This window comes from Octopus bimaculoides, chromosome 11 (genome assembly GCF_046866305.1).
Source record: "Octopus bimaculoides isolate indiv1 chromosome 11, ASM4686630v1, whole genome shotgun sequence".
Lineage (NCBI taxonomy): Eukaryota > Metazoa > Mollusca > Cephalopoda > Octopoda > Octopodidae > Octopus > Octopus bimaculoides.
The window spans coordinates 163,949-181,636 of record NC_142938.1 but is presented as its reverse complement, the minus strand read 5'-3'; the positions used below and the strand labels follow the sequence as shown (position 1 = coordinate 181,636).

General features: G+C 46.1%; 1 protein-coding gene across 2 annotated transcripts in view; it reads right to left on the bottom strand.

Annotated features, from left to right (window-relative positions):
* Positions 1-8,875: 8,875 nt before the first annotated feature.
* LOC106881198 (protein transport protein Sec23A) overlaps positions 8,876-17,688 on the bottom strand; it is a 31,670-nt gene continuing 22,857 nt past the window's right edge. The window contains exons 16-21 of one of the 2 annotated variants that reach the window (XM_052971409.2): positions 17,485-17,572; positions 16,492-16,578; positions 14,004-14,159; positions 12,937-13,002; positions 11,090-11,107; positions 8,876-9,611 (exon numbers count right to left, since the gene is read on the bottom strand). In XM_052971409.2, the coding sequence (XP_052827369.1) occupies positions 9,522-9,611; positions 11,090-11,107; positions 12,937-13,002; positions 14,004-14,159; positions 16,492-16,578; positions 17,485-17,572 (505 nt within the window). In that variant the 3' untranslated portion in view covers positions 8,876-9,521. The remainder of the gene's footprint in view (positions 9,612-11,089; positions 11,108-12,936; positions 13,003-14,003; positions 14,160-16,491; positions 16,579-17,484; positions 17,573-17,688) is intronic. The other variant, XM_014931498.3, reaches the window with a different exon arrangement.

The window sequence follows — 17,688 nt, the reverse complement described above, 5'->3', positions numbered from 1 at the left end:
CACCATTTACTTGTTATTTTATTTGCATGTCTCGTTTGGTTTTAGATCTAAATGAATGTTATGAAAAATGTGTAGAATGAGATCAGCCATCAAACTTGGTCTCTTGAATTCTAGTTTGAATGCCAAGCAGAAATGCTTCAATCCAACTTTCAGCTAGTTGGCCACAGAAGTTAATTAACCAGTGACTGCATGAAAGCATCATTCGTTGAACCTGGTTATCAGCTGAAATGGTTTGCACCTAAAAAGCAAAAACAGATATATCCCACACAATAATTTAGTAACACATTTGTGCTGTTTAGATGTACAAACTAAAACCAGGTGGTGTGCTATTACGTTAGACTGGGCCCTACACTGGTTGAAACCTATCAAAGGTGCAGGCATGACTGAGTTGCCAAATATGTTTTCATCTTCAATTCCACTGCATGGTAAGTGTCTTTTATTGCAATCTCCGGGCCAACAAAAGCCTTGATTTTTTGGGAAATGGTAAAAAGCCCATCACACTGTGTGTGCTAGCACTTTTCCAAAATGGTTTGGCACCATGATTCCGAATGTGGAGTGCATGGTAATATCTGGGTGAGGTATGCATAGTTATACTGAATTTTTATAGCTTTTGTACCAATAGAGGGAGAGAGGGGGGACAACTTAAGAATGAATTATTAAAAAAAATTCTTTTTCTATGGACAATTTTATCAAATTTTGGACACTTTAGAGACAACAGATCGTATTCATTTTACCTTACCTATAAAGACCTGATTGATGTCGCTGAAGAGGAATACAAATGTCCGCGTCCATATTTGTTTCATTTAACTCCTTTTGCGCATCCGTAGATTGAAGGCAAATGAAACCCTCACCAGAAAACTCGTTATTCTAAAAATAACAGTTAAAGATCTCGTAAACAGAAATATGTTAAGACAACTTCTCTGTTGCATACGATTTTTTTTTTTCACTTTAACTAAATTCCCAGGTAAACGTTTCTAATAGAAAGGCAGAAGCAAAAATAAGGAATATACACGCACAATTAAATAGAGAAGTGTGAAGTATAATTTGTTGGTCACACTAAAGCGTTTGACCCGGTGACAAAAATAAAAACAACTTGCTGGGAACGAATATGAAGAAAAAAATGTGCGCTCGCGAACGGGGGTGGGGAGAGGAGTCAGAACGTTCACATCGAAGATGCCTGGCGCTGCAAAAAGGTGTCTGGTGCCTCAAAAACGTGCCCAGAGCAGTAACTACGTGCCTAGGGACGCACCTAAGTGCCTGGGGCTGTATGTTCGTACCTGGGGCCGTAAGTACGTGCCCGGGGCCGTAAGTACGTGCCCGGGGCCGCAAGAACGTGCTCGGGGCTGTAAGTACGTGCCCGCGCCCGGCGTCACAAGCAAGTGCCTGGATCCGCAAGAACGTGACCGGCAACGCAAGCACGTGCCCGGCGCCACAAAAACGTACCCGAAGCCGCAAGAACGCGACTGGGGCTGCAATAACGTGCCTGGAACCGCAAGAACATGCCCAGGGCTCCAAGTACGTATCTGGCGTCGCAAGAACGTGCCTAGATCCACAAGAACGTGCCTGGGATCAGAAGAAGGTGCTTGGCGCCGCAAGAACGTGCCTGGTGCTGCAACAGCGTGCCCGGGAAATAACTACACCCTGGGACCGTAATTACGTGCCTGGGGCCGTATGTAGGTGCCTGGAGCCGTAAGTACGTGCCAGGCCGTAACTCCGTCTCTGGGGCCGAAAGAACTTGCCTGGGCCCCAAATACGTGTCTGTGACCGTAAATACGTGACCGGGGTCGTAAGCACGTGCACGTGGCCACAAGAACGAGCCCGGCGCCGGAAAAGCGTGCCGGGAGGCGCAAGAACCTGCCCGGCACCGCAAGTACGAACTCGGTGACGCAAGAACATTCCTGACGCGGCAACAACGTACATGGCGCCGCATGAACGAGCCTGGAACCACAAGAACGTGTCCGGGCCGGAAGAACGTACCTGGACCCAAGAGGACGTGCCTGCGGCCGCAAGGATGTGATTTGCGTCGATAGACCGTGCTTGGCGTCCAAAGAACGTGCCCGGAGCAGAAACTACGTACTCGGGGCCGCAAGTACGTGCCTGGGGGCGTAACTAGGTGCACGGAGCCGTAACTACGTGCCCGCGGCCGTAACTACATGCCTGGGGCAGCAAGAACGTGCCTGTGTTCGTAACTACATGACTGGGGCCGCAAGTACGTGCTTGGGGCCGTAAGTACGTGCCCGGAGCCGTACATATGTCCTCGGGACCGTAAATATGTCTAGGGCTGCAAGAACGTGCCCCGGGGAAATAAGTACGTGTCCGGCGCCCCAAGAACGAGCTCGGGGACCGCAAGAACGTGACCGACGTCGCAAAAACGTGCCCGGCGCCGCAAATACATGGCCGGGGCACCAAGAACGTGCTCGGCTCCGCAAGAACGTGCCCAGCGACGCAACAACGTGCACGTCACCGCAAGAACGTGCAAGGCGACGCAACAACGTGTCCGACTTGCGGTCGCAGTTACATTCTTGCTGCACCAGGCAAGTTCTTGCATCCCCGGGCACGTTATTGCGGCCCCAGGCAGGTTCTTGCGGCGCCGGGCACGTTTTTTCGGCGTCGGACACGTTCTTGCGGCAGCTTGCACGTTGTTGCAATGGTGGGCACGTCTTTGTGGAGCCGAGCACGTGCTTGCAGCGCCGGGCGCGTTCTTGCGGTCCCGGACACGTACTTGCGGTCTCAGGTACGTACTTACGGCGCAAGGCACGTTCTTGAAACGCCGGGTACGTTCTTGCAGCCCCGGGCACGTTCTTGCGTTTCCAGTCATGTTATTGCGGTCCCAGACACATTCTTGCGGCGCCAGGTACGTTCTTGTGGCCTCGGACACGTTCTTGCGGTGCCGAGCACGTTCTTGCGACGCCAGGCACGTACATGCTGCCCCGAGCACGTTCTTGCGTTTCTAGGCACGTTATTGTGGCAGCGTGCACGTTGTTGCGACGGTGGGCACGTACTTACGGCCCCAGATACGTATATGCTTCCCCAGGCACGTACTTGCGGTCCCGGACACGTACTTGTTGCGGTCCCGGACACGTACTTGTTGCGGTCCCAGAGGCTCCAAGTACGTACCTGGCGTCGCAAGAACGTGCCTGGATCCACAAGAACGTGCCTTGGGCCGCAAGAACGTGCCTGGGATCACAAGAAGGTGCTTGGCACCGCAAGAACGTGCCCGGTGCTGCAACAGCGTGCCCGGGGGAATAACTACACCCTGGGACCGTATGTAGGTGCCTGGAGCCGTAAGTACGTGCCAGGCCGTAACTCCGTGTCTGGGGCCGAAAGAACTTGCCTGGACCCCCAAGTACGTGTCTGGAGCCGTAAATACGTGCCCGGGGCCGTAAGCACGTGCATGTGGCCACAAGAACGAGCCCGGGGCAATAATTACGTGCCCGGCGCCGGAAAAGCGTGCCGGGAGGCGCAAGAATCTGCCCGGCACCGCAAGTACAAGCTCGGTGACGCAAGAACTTTCCTGGCGCGGCAACAACATGCTCAATGACGCAAGAACCTGCCCGGCACCGCAAGAACATTCCTGGCGCGGCAACAACGTGCTCAATGACGCAAGAACGTGCCCGGCGCCGCAACAACGTACATGGCGCCGCAAGAACGTGCCTGGAACCACAAGAACGTGTCCAGGGCCGGAAGAACGTACCTGGACCTAAGAGGACGTGCCTGCGGCCGCAAGGATGTGGCTGGCGTCGATAGACCGTGCTTGGCGCCCAAAGAACGTGCCCGGAGCAGAAACTACGTACTCAAGACCGTAAGTACGGGCCTGGGGCCGTAACTACGTGCACGGAGCCGTAACAACATGCCTGGCGCCGTAACTACGTGCCTGTGTTCGTAACTACGTGACTGGAGCCGCAAGTACGTGCCCGGGGCCGTAAGTACGTGCTCTGAGCCGTACATATGTGCTCGGGACCGCAAATATGCGTAGGGCTGCAAGAACGTGCCCCGGGGCAATAAGTACGTGCCCGGCGCCCCAAGAACGAGCTCGGGGACCGCAAGAACGTGACCGACGCCGCAAATACATGGACGGGGCACCAAGAACGTGCTCGGCTCCGCAAGAACGTGCCCAGCGACGCAACAACGTGCACGTCACCACAAGAACGTGCCGGGCGCCACAACAACGTGTCCGACTTGCGGCCGCAGTTACATTCTTGCTGCACCAGGCAAGTTCTTGTATTCCCGGGCACGTTCTTCGGGAACAAGGCTCGTTATTGCGGCGCTGGGCACGTTCTTGCGGCAGCGTGCACGTTGTTGCGTCGGTGGGCACGTCTTTGTGGAGCCGAGCACGTGCTTGCAGCGCCGGACGCGTTCTTTCGGTCCCGGACACGTACTTGCGGCCCCAGGCACGTACTTACGGCCCGCGCACGTATATACGGCCCGAAGCACGTACTTGCGGCTTCATACATGTAGTTGCTGCTCCGGGCACGTTCTATCGACACCAAGCACGTTCTTGCGGCGTCGGACACATTCTTGCGGTGTCGGGCATGCTGTTGCGGTGCCGGGCACGCTGTTGCGGCGCAGGGCACTTTCTTGGGGTGTCGGGAACGTTCTTGCGGCGGCAGGCATGTGCTTTCTATGCCGGGCACGATGTTTCGGTGTCGTGCACGTTCCAGAGACGCCAGGCACGTTCTTGAAACGCCGGGTACGTTCTTGCGACCCCGGGCACTTTCTTGCGTTTCCAGTTATGTTATTGCGGTCCCAGACACTTTCTTGCGGCCCCGGGCACGTTCTTGCGGCAGCGTGCACGTTGTAGCGACGGTGGGCATGTACTTGCGGTCCCGGACACGTACTTGTTGGCGGTGCCAGACACATTCTTGCGGCCCCAAGCACGTACTTGCTGCCCCAGGCACGTACTAACGGCCCCAGGAACGTATATGCTGCCCCAGGCACGTTCTTGCGGTTCCAGGCAAATTATTGCGGCCCCAGGCACATTCATCGGCGCAAGCACGTTCCAGCGACGCCAGGCACGTTCTTGCGTTTCCAGTCATGTTATTGCGGTCCCAGACACGTTCTTGCGGCCACGGGCACGTTCTTACGACGCCGGGCACGTTCTTGCGGCCCCAGGCACGTAGTTACGGCCGCGGGCACGTACTTACAGCCCTAGGCACGTCCTTGCGGCCCCAGGCACGTAGTTACGGCCGCGGGCACGTCCTTGCGACGCCAGGTACGTTCTTGTGGTGCCGGACACGTTCTTGCGGCCCCAGGCACGTTGTTGATGCTCCGGGCACGTTCTAACGACGCCAGGCCTGCTTTTGCGGCCCCAGGCATGTTCTTGTGACCCAGGCATGTTCTTGCGGCCCCAGGCAAGTTCTTCGGCGTCGAACACATTCTTGCGGCGACTGGCACGTTCTTGCGACCCCGGACACGTTCTTGCGGTGCCAGGCAATTGTTTGCGACGGTACCAGGAATGTTTTTGCGGCGCCAGGCACTTTCATGCGGTCCCAGGCACGTTCTTGTGGCGCAAGGCACGTTGTAGCGACGCCAGACACGTTCTTGCGATGCCAGACACGTTTCTGCGACCCCAAGCACGTTCTTGCGGCGGCGTGCACGTTGGCGCGGTACTGGGCACGTCCTTGCGGAGCAAGTACTTGCACCGCCGGGCACGTTATTGCAGCGCCGGGAACGTTCTTGCGACCCTAGGCACATACTTACGGCCCCGAGCACATACTTGCGGCCCCGGGCACGTAGTTACGGCCCCAGGCACGTACTTGCAGCCCCGTAGTTGCTGCTCCGGGCACGTTCCAGCGACGCTCTTGCGGTTTCAGGTACGTTCTTGGGGCGCCGGGCAGGTTCTTGCGGCTACAGGCACGTTCTTCCGGCGCCGGTCATGTTCTTGGGACGCCAGGCACGTGCTTGCGGCGCCGGGCACGTTCTTGCGGCCCCGGGCTCGTCCTTACGGCCCCAGGCACTTACTTGCGGCACCAGGTAGTTACTGCCCCGAGCACGTCCTTGCGGCACCAGGTAATTTTTGCGGCGCCGGACACGTTCTTGCGTCGTCGGGCACGTACTTATTGCTCCGAGCATGTTTCTGCAGCCATAGGCACATACTTACGGCCCCGGGCACATACTTGCGGCCCTGGGCACGTATTTACGGCCCCAGGCTCGTACATAAGGCCATAGGCACGTATTTGCGGCGCTAGGCACGTACTTGCGGCGCTAGGCACATTCTTGCGGCCACAGGCACATTCTTGCGGGTTCATGTACATTGTTGCGGCGCTGGACAGGTTCTTCCGAGCCTGGCACGTTCTTGCGACGTGGGGCATGTACTTGTGTCGCCAGATATGTTCTTGTGCCGCCTAGCACGTCCTGGCGGCATCGAGCACGTTGTTGCGGCGCCGGGCACGTTCTTGCGGTGCCGAATACGTTCTTGCGGCGCCGAGCACGTACTTGCAGTGCCCCGCACGTTCTTGATGCGCCAGGCACGTTCTTGCGCAGCCGGTAATTTGCTTCCGGCGCCGGGCACGTTCGTGACGCTTCGGCACGTTCTTGCGGCCCGCGGCACATACTTAAGACTCCATGAACATGTATACGGCTCCAGGCACGTTCTATCTCAGAATCGCAAGAACGTGCACGGCTTCGCAAGAATGTGCCCGGTGCCGCAGGAACATGGCCAGCAACCCAAGTACGTGCTCGGCGCCGCAAGAACGTGTCCAAGGCAGTAACTACGTGTCCGGGGCCGTTACTATGTGCCTGTAGCCGCAAGTACGTGCCCGGCGCCGTAAGTACGTGTCTGGGTCCGTTAGTACGTACCCGGTTGGGAAGTACGTGCCTGGTGCTGCAAGAATGTGCTTGGAAACGCAAGACATGCCCAGGGCCGCAAGAACGTTCCTGGGGTCGCAAGAACGTGCCCGGGGCAGTAAATACGTGCCTGGGGTCGCAAGTATGTGCCTGGGAACGTATGTACGTTCCATGGTGTCGTAAGTATGTGCTCGGGGCCGTAACTAGGTGCCTGTGGTCGTAAGTACGTGCCTGTGGTCGTAAGTACGTACCTGGGGGCGCCAGAACGTGCCCGGCTCGGAAGAACCTGTGCTGCGCCAAAAGAACATGCCCGGCGACGCAAGAATATACCTGTACCCGCAAGAATGTGCCAGGGGCCGCAAGTAAGTAACTGGCGTTGATAGAACGTGCCTGGCGCCGCAAGAACGTGCCCGGGGCAGCAACTACGTTTCTAGGGTCACAAGTATGTGCCTGGGGTCGTATGTATGCTCCTAGGGCCGTAGGTACGTGCCTGGGACTGTAACTATGTGCTTGGACCGCAAGAAAGCGCCTGGGGCCGTAAGTACGTGCCTGAGGCTGCAAGTACGTGCCCGGGGCCGCAAGAACGAGCCCAGCGACGTAAGAATGTGCCTGGCGCTGCAAGAACGTCATCATGACAGTAACTACCTGGAGCCGCAAGTAAGTGACTGGGGCCGTATGTACGTGCCTGGGGCCGTAAATACGAGCCTGGGGATGTAAGTACGTGTTTGGCGCCGCAAGAACGTGCCCGGCGCCGCAAGACCGTGCCCAACACAGCGAGAATGTGCCCACCACCGCAAGAACCTTCCCGGCACTGCAGGAACATGCCTGGCGCCGGAAGCAAGTGCCCAGCTCCGCAAGAACGTGCCCAGTGCTGAAAGAACGTGCTCGGCTCCTCAGGTACGTGTTCGGCTCTACAAGAACATGCCCAACGCCGCAAGTACGTACCTGGCGCCGCAAGAACGTGTCTGGGGCTGCAATAACGTGCCTGGAATCACTAAAACGTGCCTTGCGATGCAAGAACGTGCCTAGGGCCAGGAGAAACACTGGCACCCCAGGCTAAAGAAGGTCTTCATTGACATAAGGTGTTGTTACCTGTTTGGTGGGATATGGAAGGTTTTGTCCACTTTGAACTTTTAAACCCAAACCAAACAATAACAAAGGAGATCTACTGTGACCAGCTTAAGTCAGCGCCAGAAGGAAAACGACCATCTTTGGTTTTAAGACGAAAGGTGTTCTTCCATCAGGATAATGCTCGGCCAGATACAGATGACATTCTGAAGGCCAGAGCAGTTTGATTGGGAAACAATGCCCCAATCACCATATTCGCTGGATATTGCCCCATCTGATTATCATTTATACTGCAGTCATCAAAATCATTTGAATGGAAAAAATATGAATTCTGTAGACGAGGTCAGAACAGTACTGGAGGAGTATTTTTCGTCAGGGACAAGTGAATTTTGGAAGAGGGGCCTTGCAAGTCTACCAGATCAATGGAAGAGCATTGTAGAAAATGTAAGAGAGTATATTTTAGATTAAAAAAGAACTTTATCTTAATTTTGAAAAATAAAAGAATTATAAAAAACCGCATTATTTATGAGATAACCCAATATAGGTTAGAAGAGAGAAAGGCTTCACTGAGTTTTTTCTAATCAGAAACCTCCATTACTCAGTTTCTCAATGCCTGCCACACACATGAAGAAAAAAAAAACCTTTAAGTTTAAATTCTTTTCGCCCTTTTGATACCAGCCCCACCAGAGAGCACTTTTGGTTCTATCACACAAACATCCAGGTTTAAAATTAAAACCTACCCTCAAAATTTCATATTAACAGTTTCCAAATTCAATGAATTTTGTAAAATAATTTTATAATTATTGTTTTTAAAATTAATTAAAATAAAGACAGTGTATTTTAACAGAAATATGGTAACAAAAAGAGGGTTAATGGCCATCAAACACAATTCACAAGACAGCCAATGTTATAGAGAATGGAATTGGTCAAAGTGTAGTTATAGTAGGGAGACTGCAGAATGAGATCAAATCCAAGAGTGAATTAATGGAATTTATGGAGAAAGTTGTTGCAAAAACAAACATTAAATTGTAAATGACTGGTGTTTTATTAAGTCTTCTTTTAATCTGACTGAGTATAATGCGTGTGTGTGTGTGTGTGTGTGTGTGTGTGTGTGTGTGTGTGTGTGTGTATTACATGTTTTAAAAGAGGCACACAAAGAAATGAATATTTTATAGGTGAGTTCATGCATTGTGTGCAGGGTATTTACGAGAGAAGAGGAAAAAACAAGCACCAGGATCGTTAAACAGGTTATTTTTACAATGTTAAAATTCTCAGAGCCTTCAAAATAGCAGAATAAGTGATAACATTTCTGAGGCAAAAACAAGGTAACCATTTGTCAGTTCACATACATACATGTGTGTGTGTGTGTGTGTGTGTACACACACACACACACAGAGAAAGGAATCTTTTTTTTCTTTTTAAGTTTGACATCAAACCAATTGATGGTTCTCATTATTGTTACCATTATCATCATCATCATCATCCTTATTATGAACCATTTTGGCAGCTAAGGTCATTTTTATCAAATATATTTGAAATAATTTTAATAAAAGTTTTAGTAACAAATGGTAGTGTGCCACCACTGCCACTACACTGTTTCCAAAAACAATGATTTGTTGAAATCAGATAAGATTCTAATAATATTTGGAGCTAATAAATTATTGTAATCAGGAGGAACTGGAGACAGCCAATTTTTTCAAATGTTCCATGAAGACTTGAAGACTAACATCATCAGTTAACACTGGAGCACCACTATCCTGTAAAAGACAAGGAAGAATTTAGAAATTTCAGAAATTTACAAAAACACACACACACATATATATATATATATATATATATATATATATATATATATAGGCATGCATGTGTTTGTGTCACTTTGTCTTAATGTCATGCAATACTTGTAAGCAAGTGTCATCATAATCCTCATTCAAATGGCATCATTTGTTTCTGATCTTCTATGAAAATATGTCTAGCTACAGGGAAATATTATCTTGCTTGCAAACAAGGGCATCTGACTAGAAAATCTGTCTCAATGAATTCTGTGTGACGCATGCAAGCATGGCTAGAAATAGTAGTGAAGGTAGTTTGAGGTAAACGAGGAGAAAAGAGTTGATGGTTAAGTGGGGTGGGGATGGTTGATTGTAAGAGTTGGAGTTCAATAGGAATTGGTTTAGTGGAGAGGGAGTGATGGCCGGCAGTACAGAAATGACGATGATGTGTTCTGCTTTCATCATCAGAATAATAAAAGAGGACATGTTGTGGAGGAAAAATGTGATGGAGAGATAAGCTAGTGGGGTGGGGTAGGGGTGATGTGCAGAGTAGCAGATATAGACTTGACAGGGATGTACTGGTGAGAGATGCAGATGTGTGCATACATAAGATGCCTCCATCGCTACCTAACATCAGTTTATCAATGTATGCACAGGTGGGTGGCCCCACTCAAGCACTGCATATCATCATCCTGAGATCAATCCTCTTCATGCATGCGTGCATATATGTATAATATGCGTGATTTCTGTCTATACACCCTCAGATGCTTTTTTTTGTCTAAGGTACACTAGTACCGTAATGTGTGTGTGCATATATATATATATATATATATATATATATATATACTTATATTGTCCTGGAGTAATAGCAGTAGTAATACTATAATTCTTTTTCATTCTCTATCACAAGTAACACAAATTTGTCTTTTCATTTTAAATCCTTGCAAAAAAATAAATAAAATTTGAAAACTAGACAACGTGAAAATGGACGGACATATTACTTAGCTACAACATACCTTGTTTAATTAATGAGATAAACAGAATGAAACAAAGATATACAGAAGATGGTCCCATGAGAGGATCATAAATTTTCTTCCTTTTTTATTGTCTGATTAGATAAATTTACATTTAATATTTACAAATATCTCAATATGTAACAAAACTAAAGTTTATTATTAGTTAATTCCTGTCATTGCATTCTGTACCAATTCTTTCTATAAAAATATGTATTTAACCTACACCAAACCAGCACCACCAGTTAAATTAGGTGAAATAATTGGTCAGTAATTATAAGAAACATGCTCCAATCACCAATTAAAATTAAAACTTAATTTATTTTTACAACAAAATAAGATAAAAATTTTAAAAATCACCAAAGAAAACTAAAATAAAAAAAATCCCTTCACCTAAAAAAAAACCCAAACAACAAAAAATATAATAAAATATAAAAACTATACAGATACCTCGCTGAATATTTGGGTCTGAATTTAGTTTAAGATTTGAAAGAAAATGACAGAAATTTATTTCACAGAAGAAAAGAGGAATTGATTTTTGGAAACCAGATTTTAAAGAATTTGGTTTTGGAGAGAATTAAGAGAAAAAAAAAACAAAACAAATAAAACACAAGAAGCAAAGAAATATTGCTGGTTGACTGTCACAAATTGTTAAATGGACTGGACCCCAGTATATGGCTGGTACTTCTCTATTCAGGAAGAATGTAAAACTAAGTTAATAATGTTTATGGGATTTAAATTGAAAAACTTAAATATTTGGTTAGATGTCACCATTTCTGACAGAGAACCTATCTGTAGTGAATAAGCTGGCTAGAAACTGCAGCCAAATCTCTCTTTAAAAAATGTAGCAATATACTCAATGACAAACTTATGTCTGGAATAAAGATGAGATGCTTATCACCAGAATGCCTTTGGCTTAGGTCAGCTTCATAAAGACTGATTTCAAACTAAACAATAAATCAACCCCAGTATATAACTGCTATTTTATTGTCTTTGGAAGGATAAAAATCAAAGCTGACCCTAATGAGATTTGAACCGAAAAAGGGTCATAACTCCATAAAGCAAGGTATTTAGTCCATCAAATTAGCAACTGTGTCATCTAATCATCACAATTTATGCTGGAACAAGTTTAAAACAATTTAGATATACTATCTAACCATTACCTCAGATTGCTGCCATCTTAGCAAATATAATACGGAGCAGCTCCTTCTGGAGTTGGATGCTGGAATCCTCATCTCCTCTTCTGTCTATCAACACTCCCCACATTTTGAAGTCATTCAAATTGTTGCCAATAAGATTACATTTAAGATTACAAGTTTACATCTGTTCTTTCAGCCAGACTACAATGTCTGTCATTATTATATCTTCATAGTTTTTCAGAGCAGTTTCACAAGTAGCTACCATCACACAAATGTTATCAGTTGATACAAATATTATTAGTAAACACAAATACCACCAGTAGACACGAACATTATCAATAAGCCCAAACTTTAGAAAACAAGAAATATATAACTAATAGTTGTCATCAATTGGTGGTGGAGCTTTCATGGGGGGGGGGGGGTAGAAAATGAAATAAAAAATTCTTCATCAATATAATGTTCGTTACAAGGTTGACTAGGTCTGCAAGCACTACTTGTTGCATGTTACCACAATCTCAACAGTGTTACCTCAACAATTATTGCTCTCCTAAATTGTGCATCATCATCATCATCATCATCATCGTTTAACATCTGCTTTCCATGCTAGCATGGGTTGGAATCATTTCTGTAAACTTTTCTCTCACTATCTATTCCATCTCACACTCTAATACTTTCTACCTAATGAACCTGTGTAGTAATTGAACCTACTAGAAATAGGAGCCAAATCTCCCTCAAATCATACCGAGCAGTCTTAAAAAAAAGAATACATAATATAGTCCTATGAACATAATGTTGAAAAAATAAAAGTCACTGGTGATTCACAACTGGAACAGCTCTGATGATAAGTCGACTGGATCAGGGCTAATCTAGCAGATGTAATTATTTGGCCAGTTTTCACTGTACAACTTTTCCCCTACTGACATTAACCCACAATCACTGCATGACTCATTTTCAACTCCATTTCTTCCTCGGACTGAATAACTGTTGTAAAACTGACAAATATTCCAAATTCTTCTGACCGACCCACAGTTTTGAACGACTTGTTACCTGTCAGGCATCATCTGTGGCTGTATTTTATTCCTCCTCTCACTTGCAACTAGACTTAATAAAAATTAAATAAAATGAATACAACAGAAAAACAAGAATGTTTTTACTTACTTGTCCCCAGGCATAGAGATTGTTGTGTGTCTGTGAAGGGTTTACTTTGGATAAGAGGAAACGAGCCTACAATGAAAACAATCAAGAGAACAGCTAATTAATAACATAAACAATATATAGCAACACTAATTAGGATTGCTAATATTAGCAACACTAATTATTTCATTAATTGTTGTCTCCCTCCAACATGATGCTTGCAGAGAAAGAGTAAAATATGTGTAGCATTTATGATGGAGAGTCATCTTAAAAGGTCATCCTAAGTGGACCCCATATAATAGGGGACACACCATGACACTCACCCCTTTAATAATAATAATAACCATTTTGAATGATTTCTTACATCAAATAAAAACCATTCAGAATTTTAAGAGAGCAAATGGGAAATGTTCACAACTTTTAACTGCCATTAACAACAATTAATTGTCATCATCTTTAATTATTAGGGACGTTACTGAAATGGTTTTAAGGTGACATCGATGATAGGGGTCATCTGATCTGGCATCAGTTGACTGCCTCCTCAATGACCCCACAAAAGTGATGAAATACAAACATGTGGTGTTAAACTGTCTCTACCCATTGTCCTGACTGAAGATTGGCGACTACGTTAGGAAAAAAAAAAACAATCACACACATACAACAACAACATGGGCTCGAGTTTATTTATTTGGGTGGAAATAATAAGATTAACCCCACTAATACATGACTTTTATACAGACCCCCAGAAAGACAACACCTAGGTAAGATCTGAAGCCAGAAAGTAAAGTAAAACCTAAATTCCATAACACACATTTTGTCTGATGCTCAACCATTTGTTCATCGACTAATCTCTCAATAATAATAATAATAATAATAATAATAATAATAATAATAATATTCACCCAGTGAACAACTTTATTGTTTAATGAAGAGTTGTGTGTAAAAAAAAAAAAAATCATTTCTTTACCACACAACATACTAACATAGTTGAAGGGAGATATTTGCATGTCTTTCTCAGTGACAGCAGTTGGGACCACTGATGGTATTCACCTTCAGTGAATCAACTTTCAATGAATAAAACCAGAACTTACCTGAGAACCACCAGCCTCTGTGTCTATGTACCTGGGCATAGGGAATCTGGTCTGCAGAATTTCCTGTGCATCATCAACAGGAGCTTGTAACAGCTGCTTGAAATTTTCATATTCAGGCTGACTTTGATAGCCTTGCTTACGCCAAAGAGCAATTGTCTACAAGGAAACAAAGATAATTGTGATCAAGAAGTATAACAGGTGTAAAGTAGAAGAGCTCTGCACCCCTATTACTTGGTTATAGATTGGTTGGGTCTTATCCAGTACAAAGTATGGTTGCATTCCTTTTGTGAAGAGTCCAGCCTCTGAGATCAGCTTTCATCACTTCTTCCCTTCATTTTCCTCTTCTACAAGTTCCTTCCACTTGGATCACGTGATACTTCTTTACAGACATATCACATGACACTACCAGCTCAGTCATTCCCTCTCTCTCTTGTACACTATGTTTCATTATTCTTAGCCTCAGTCTGTCTCACATAATCTGTCATTCATTCACACCAACATTACATAACCAGCAGAGCAGGCTGCTCACATTTCTTTCCAGCTTTCTACATCCTCTTCATTTGATGCTCAGATTTTGCTACCAAGCAATATCACACTTCATAAGAATTAATATTTTCTTTATTAACCACTAAGAGTTGACAAAATCATTGGGACAACACAACGTAGAATTACATGAAATAGCAATTAAATAAAAAAAAGGTGGGGACTAAAAAATAAGGAAACAACTCAAACTAGAAATAACTTCCAAAAAGGAGACACTTCCAAAGGGTAACTCACAGAAACCCCACTAAACCACAAAGACAATTGCCTTTTCCCCATTTACTTTCCTCCAATCCACAGGCACATGATCAGGGAAGGACCATTCACTCAGGCCATGTTCACCACTCTCATTCAGGGAAGGACCATTCACTCAGGCCATGTTCACCACTCTCATTCAGGGAAGGGCCATTCACTCAGGCCATGTTCACCACTCTCATTCAGGGAAGGGCCATTCACTCAGGCCATGTTCACCACTCTCATTCAGGGAAGGGCCATTCACTCAGGCCATGTTCACCACTCTCATTCAGGGAAGGGCCATTCACTCAGGCCATGTTCACCACTCTCATTCAGGGAAGGGCCATTCACTCAGGCCATGTTCACCACTCTCATTCAGGGAAGGGCCATTCACTCAGGCCATGTTCACCACTCTCATTCAGGGAAGGGCCATTCACTCAGGCCATGTTCACCACTCTCATTCAGGGAAGGGCCATTCACTCAGGCCATGTTCACCACTCTCATTCAGGGAAGGGCCATTCACTCAGGCCATGTTCACCACTCTCATTCAGGGAAGGGCCATTCACTCAGGCCATGTTCACCACTCTCATTCAGGGAAGGGCCATTCACTCAGGCCATGTTCACCACTCTCATTCAGGGAAGGACCATTCACTCAGGCCATGTTCACCACTCTCATTCAGGGAAGGACCATTCACTCAGGCCATGTTCACCACTCTCATTCAGGGAAGGGCCATTCACTCAGGCCATGTTCACCACTCTCATTCAGGGAAGGGCCATTCACTCAGGCCATGTTCACCACTCTCATTCAGGGAAGGGCCATTCACTCAGGCCATGTTCACCACTCTCATTCAGGGAAGGGCCATTCACTCAGGCCATGTTCACCACTCTCATTCAGGGAAGGGCCATTCACTCAGGCCATGTTCACCACTCTCATTCAGGGAAGGACCATTCACTCAGGCCATGTTCACCACTCTCATTCAGGGAAGGGCCATTCACTCAGGCCATGTTCACCACTCTCATTCAGGGAAGGGCCATTCACTCAGGCCATGTTCACCACTCTCATTCAGGGAAGGACCATTCACTCAGGCCATGTTCACCACTCTCATTCAGGGAAGGACCATTCACTCAGGCCATGTTCACCACTCTCATTCAGGGAAGGACCATTCACTCAGGCCATGTTCACCACTCTCATTCAGGGAAGGACCATTCACTCAGGCCATGTTCACCACTCTCATTCAGGGAAGGACCATTCACTCAGGCCATGTTCACCACTCTCATTCAGGGAAGGACCATTCACTCAGGCCATGTTCACCACTCTCATTCAGGGAAGGACCATTCACTCAGGCCATGTTCACCACTCTCATTCAGGGAAGGACCATTCACTCAGGCCATGTTCACCACTCTCATTCAGGGAAGGGCCATTCACTCAGGCCATGTTCACCACTCTCATTCAGGGAAGGGCCATTCACTCAGGCCATGTTCACCACTCTCATTCAGGGAAGGGCCATTCACTCAGGCCATGTTCACCACTCTCATTCAGGGAAGGGCCATTCACTCAGGCCATGTTCACCACTCTCATTCAGGGAAGGACCATTCACTCAGGCCATGTTCACCACTCTCATTCAGGGAAGGACCATTGTGTCTGCTTTCAATAACATCAAATACTGTGAATGAATATTAAAAGATAAAAACAGAAAAGAACTTGAAAACTAACCTCTCCGTGATAAATAACAATATGGAAAAAAGTGTCCATCAGCAGAATTCTGTCCGCCATAATACTGCTTGTGTCCAGTAAAACAGGCTGAAAATATTGGAAAGAATGATAGAAGGCAATGTTTCTGGTTAAAACAATTTTGATATTCCTCAGTTAAAATATGAAGACAATATAGATTCCCTTAAAACGACTTTATTATTATTACATCATTATTATTAATAGTAAATAATCACATATTTTTGTAATATTAAACATCTTTCGTGTTAACTCTCTGTTAGTGTTCCAAGAAACATCTCACTCCTCCAAAGCTCAGACTTAAGAGCTGCTACAATCAATGTAGGCACAAGAAAAGGTAGGTTTGTTGAGATTGTTGAAATGCTAGAGTAGAAGATTGTAGAGGTGTGCTGTGAGATCTTTGCCATCATCATCATCATAAATAATTGTAAGTTAATTCAATTATAATTCTCTCTATAACAAAAAAGTTAAATATAAAAACAAACATTAAACTGAAGATCACTGAATGTGTTTCATTAGAGTTTTATTTTTACAAAGAAAAAGTTACTTTGAAGTTTTAACTATGTAGCCTTTATTAGAGAGTCTGATGTTGGTTACACCAGGTTGCTGTTTTTAATGGAATGTTCCACCAGTATTTTGTGGTGTGGGCACTCATCCTTTCGAATGTTGGGCCTCACAGAGGCAATGACCAAGACTCTTGGTATTATGTTGCGCTTGAGAAGAAGAACCATCAAGCCAAATCAGTCGTGGCAGATACCAGTGTCATGCAAATGGCACCTGTGCCAGTGACATGTAAAAAGTACCCATTACATTCTTGGAGTGGTTGGCGTTAGGAAGGGCATCCAGTCATAGAAACCATACCAAATCAAACTGGAGTCTGGTGCAGATGTTAAATGATGATGATGATGATAATAAAAGGCCACCATTGTGAATGAAGCATTAATATACGAAGTGAAGAGAATGACAATAGAGACTTACTTCTGGGGTTCCATTGAAGGAATAAGCATAGAGAATTGGTTGAATCATGATTAGGGACTGAGTTAGGTCTTCTCGGTTGAGCATATGTCTACAAAAAATATAGATAAAGGCATGTGAATAAGGTTGGAGGAAGAACTAGCATATGTGCATGTGTGTGTCCATATATGTATGTATGTAGTTAGGTTTCTTTTGGATCTATTTAAG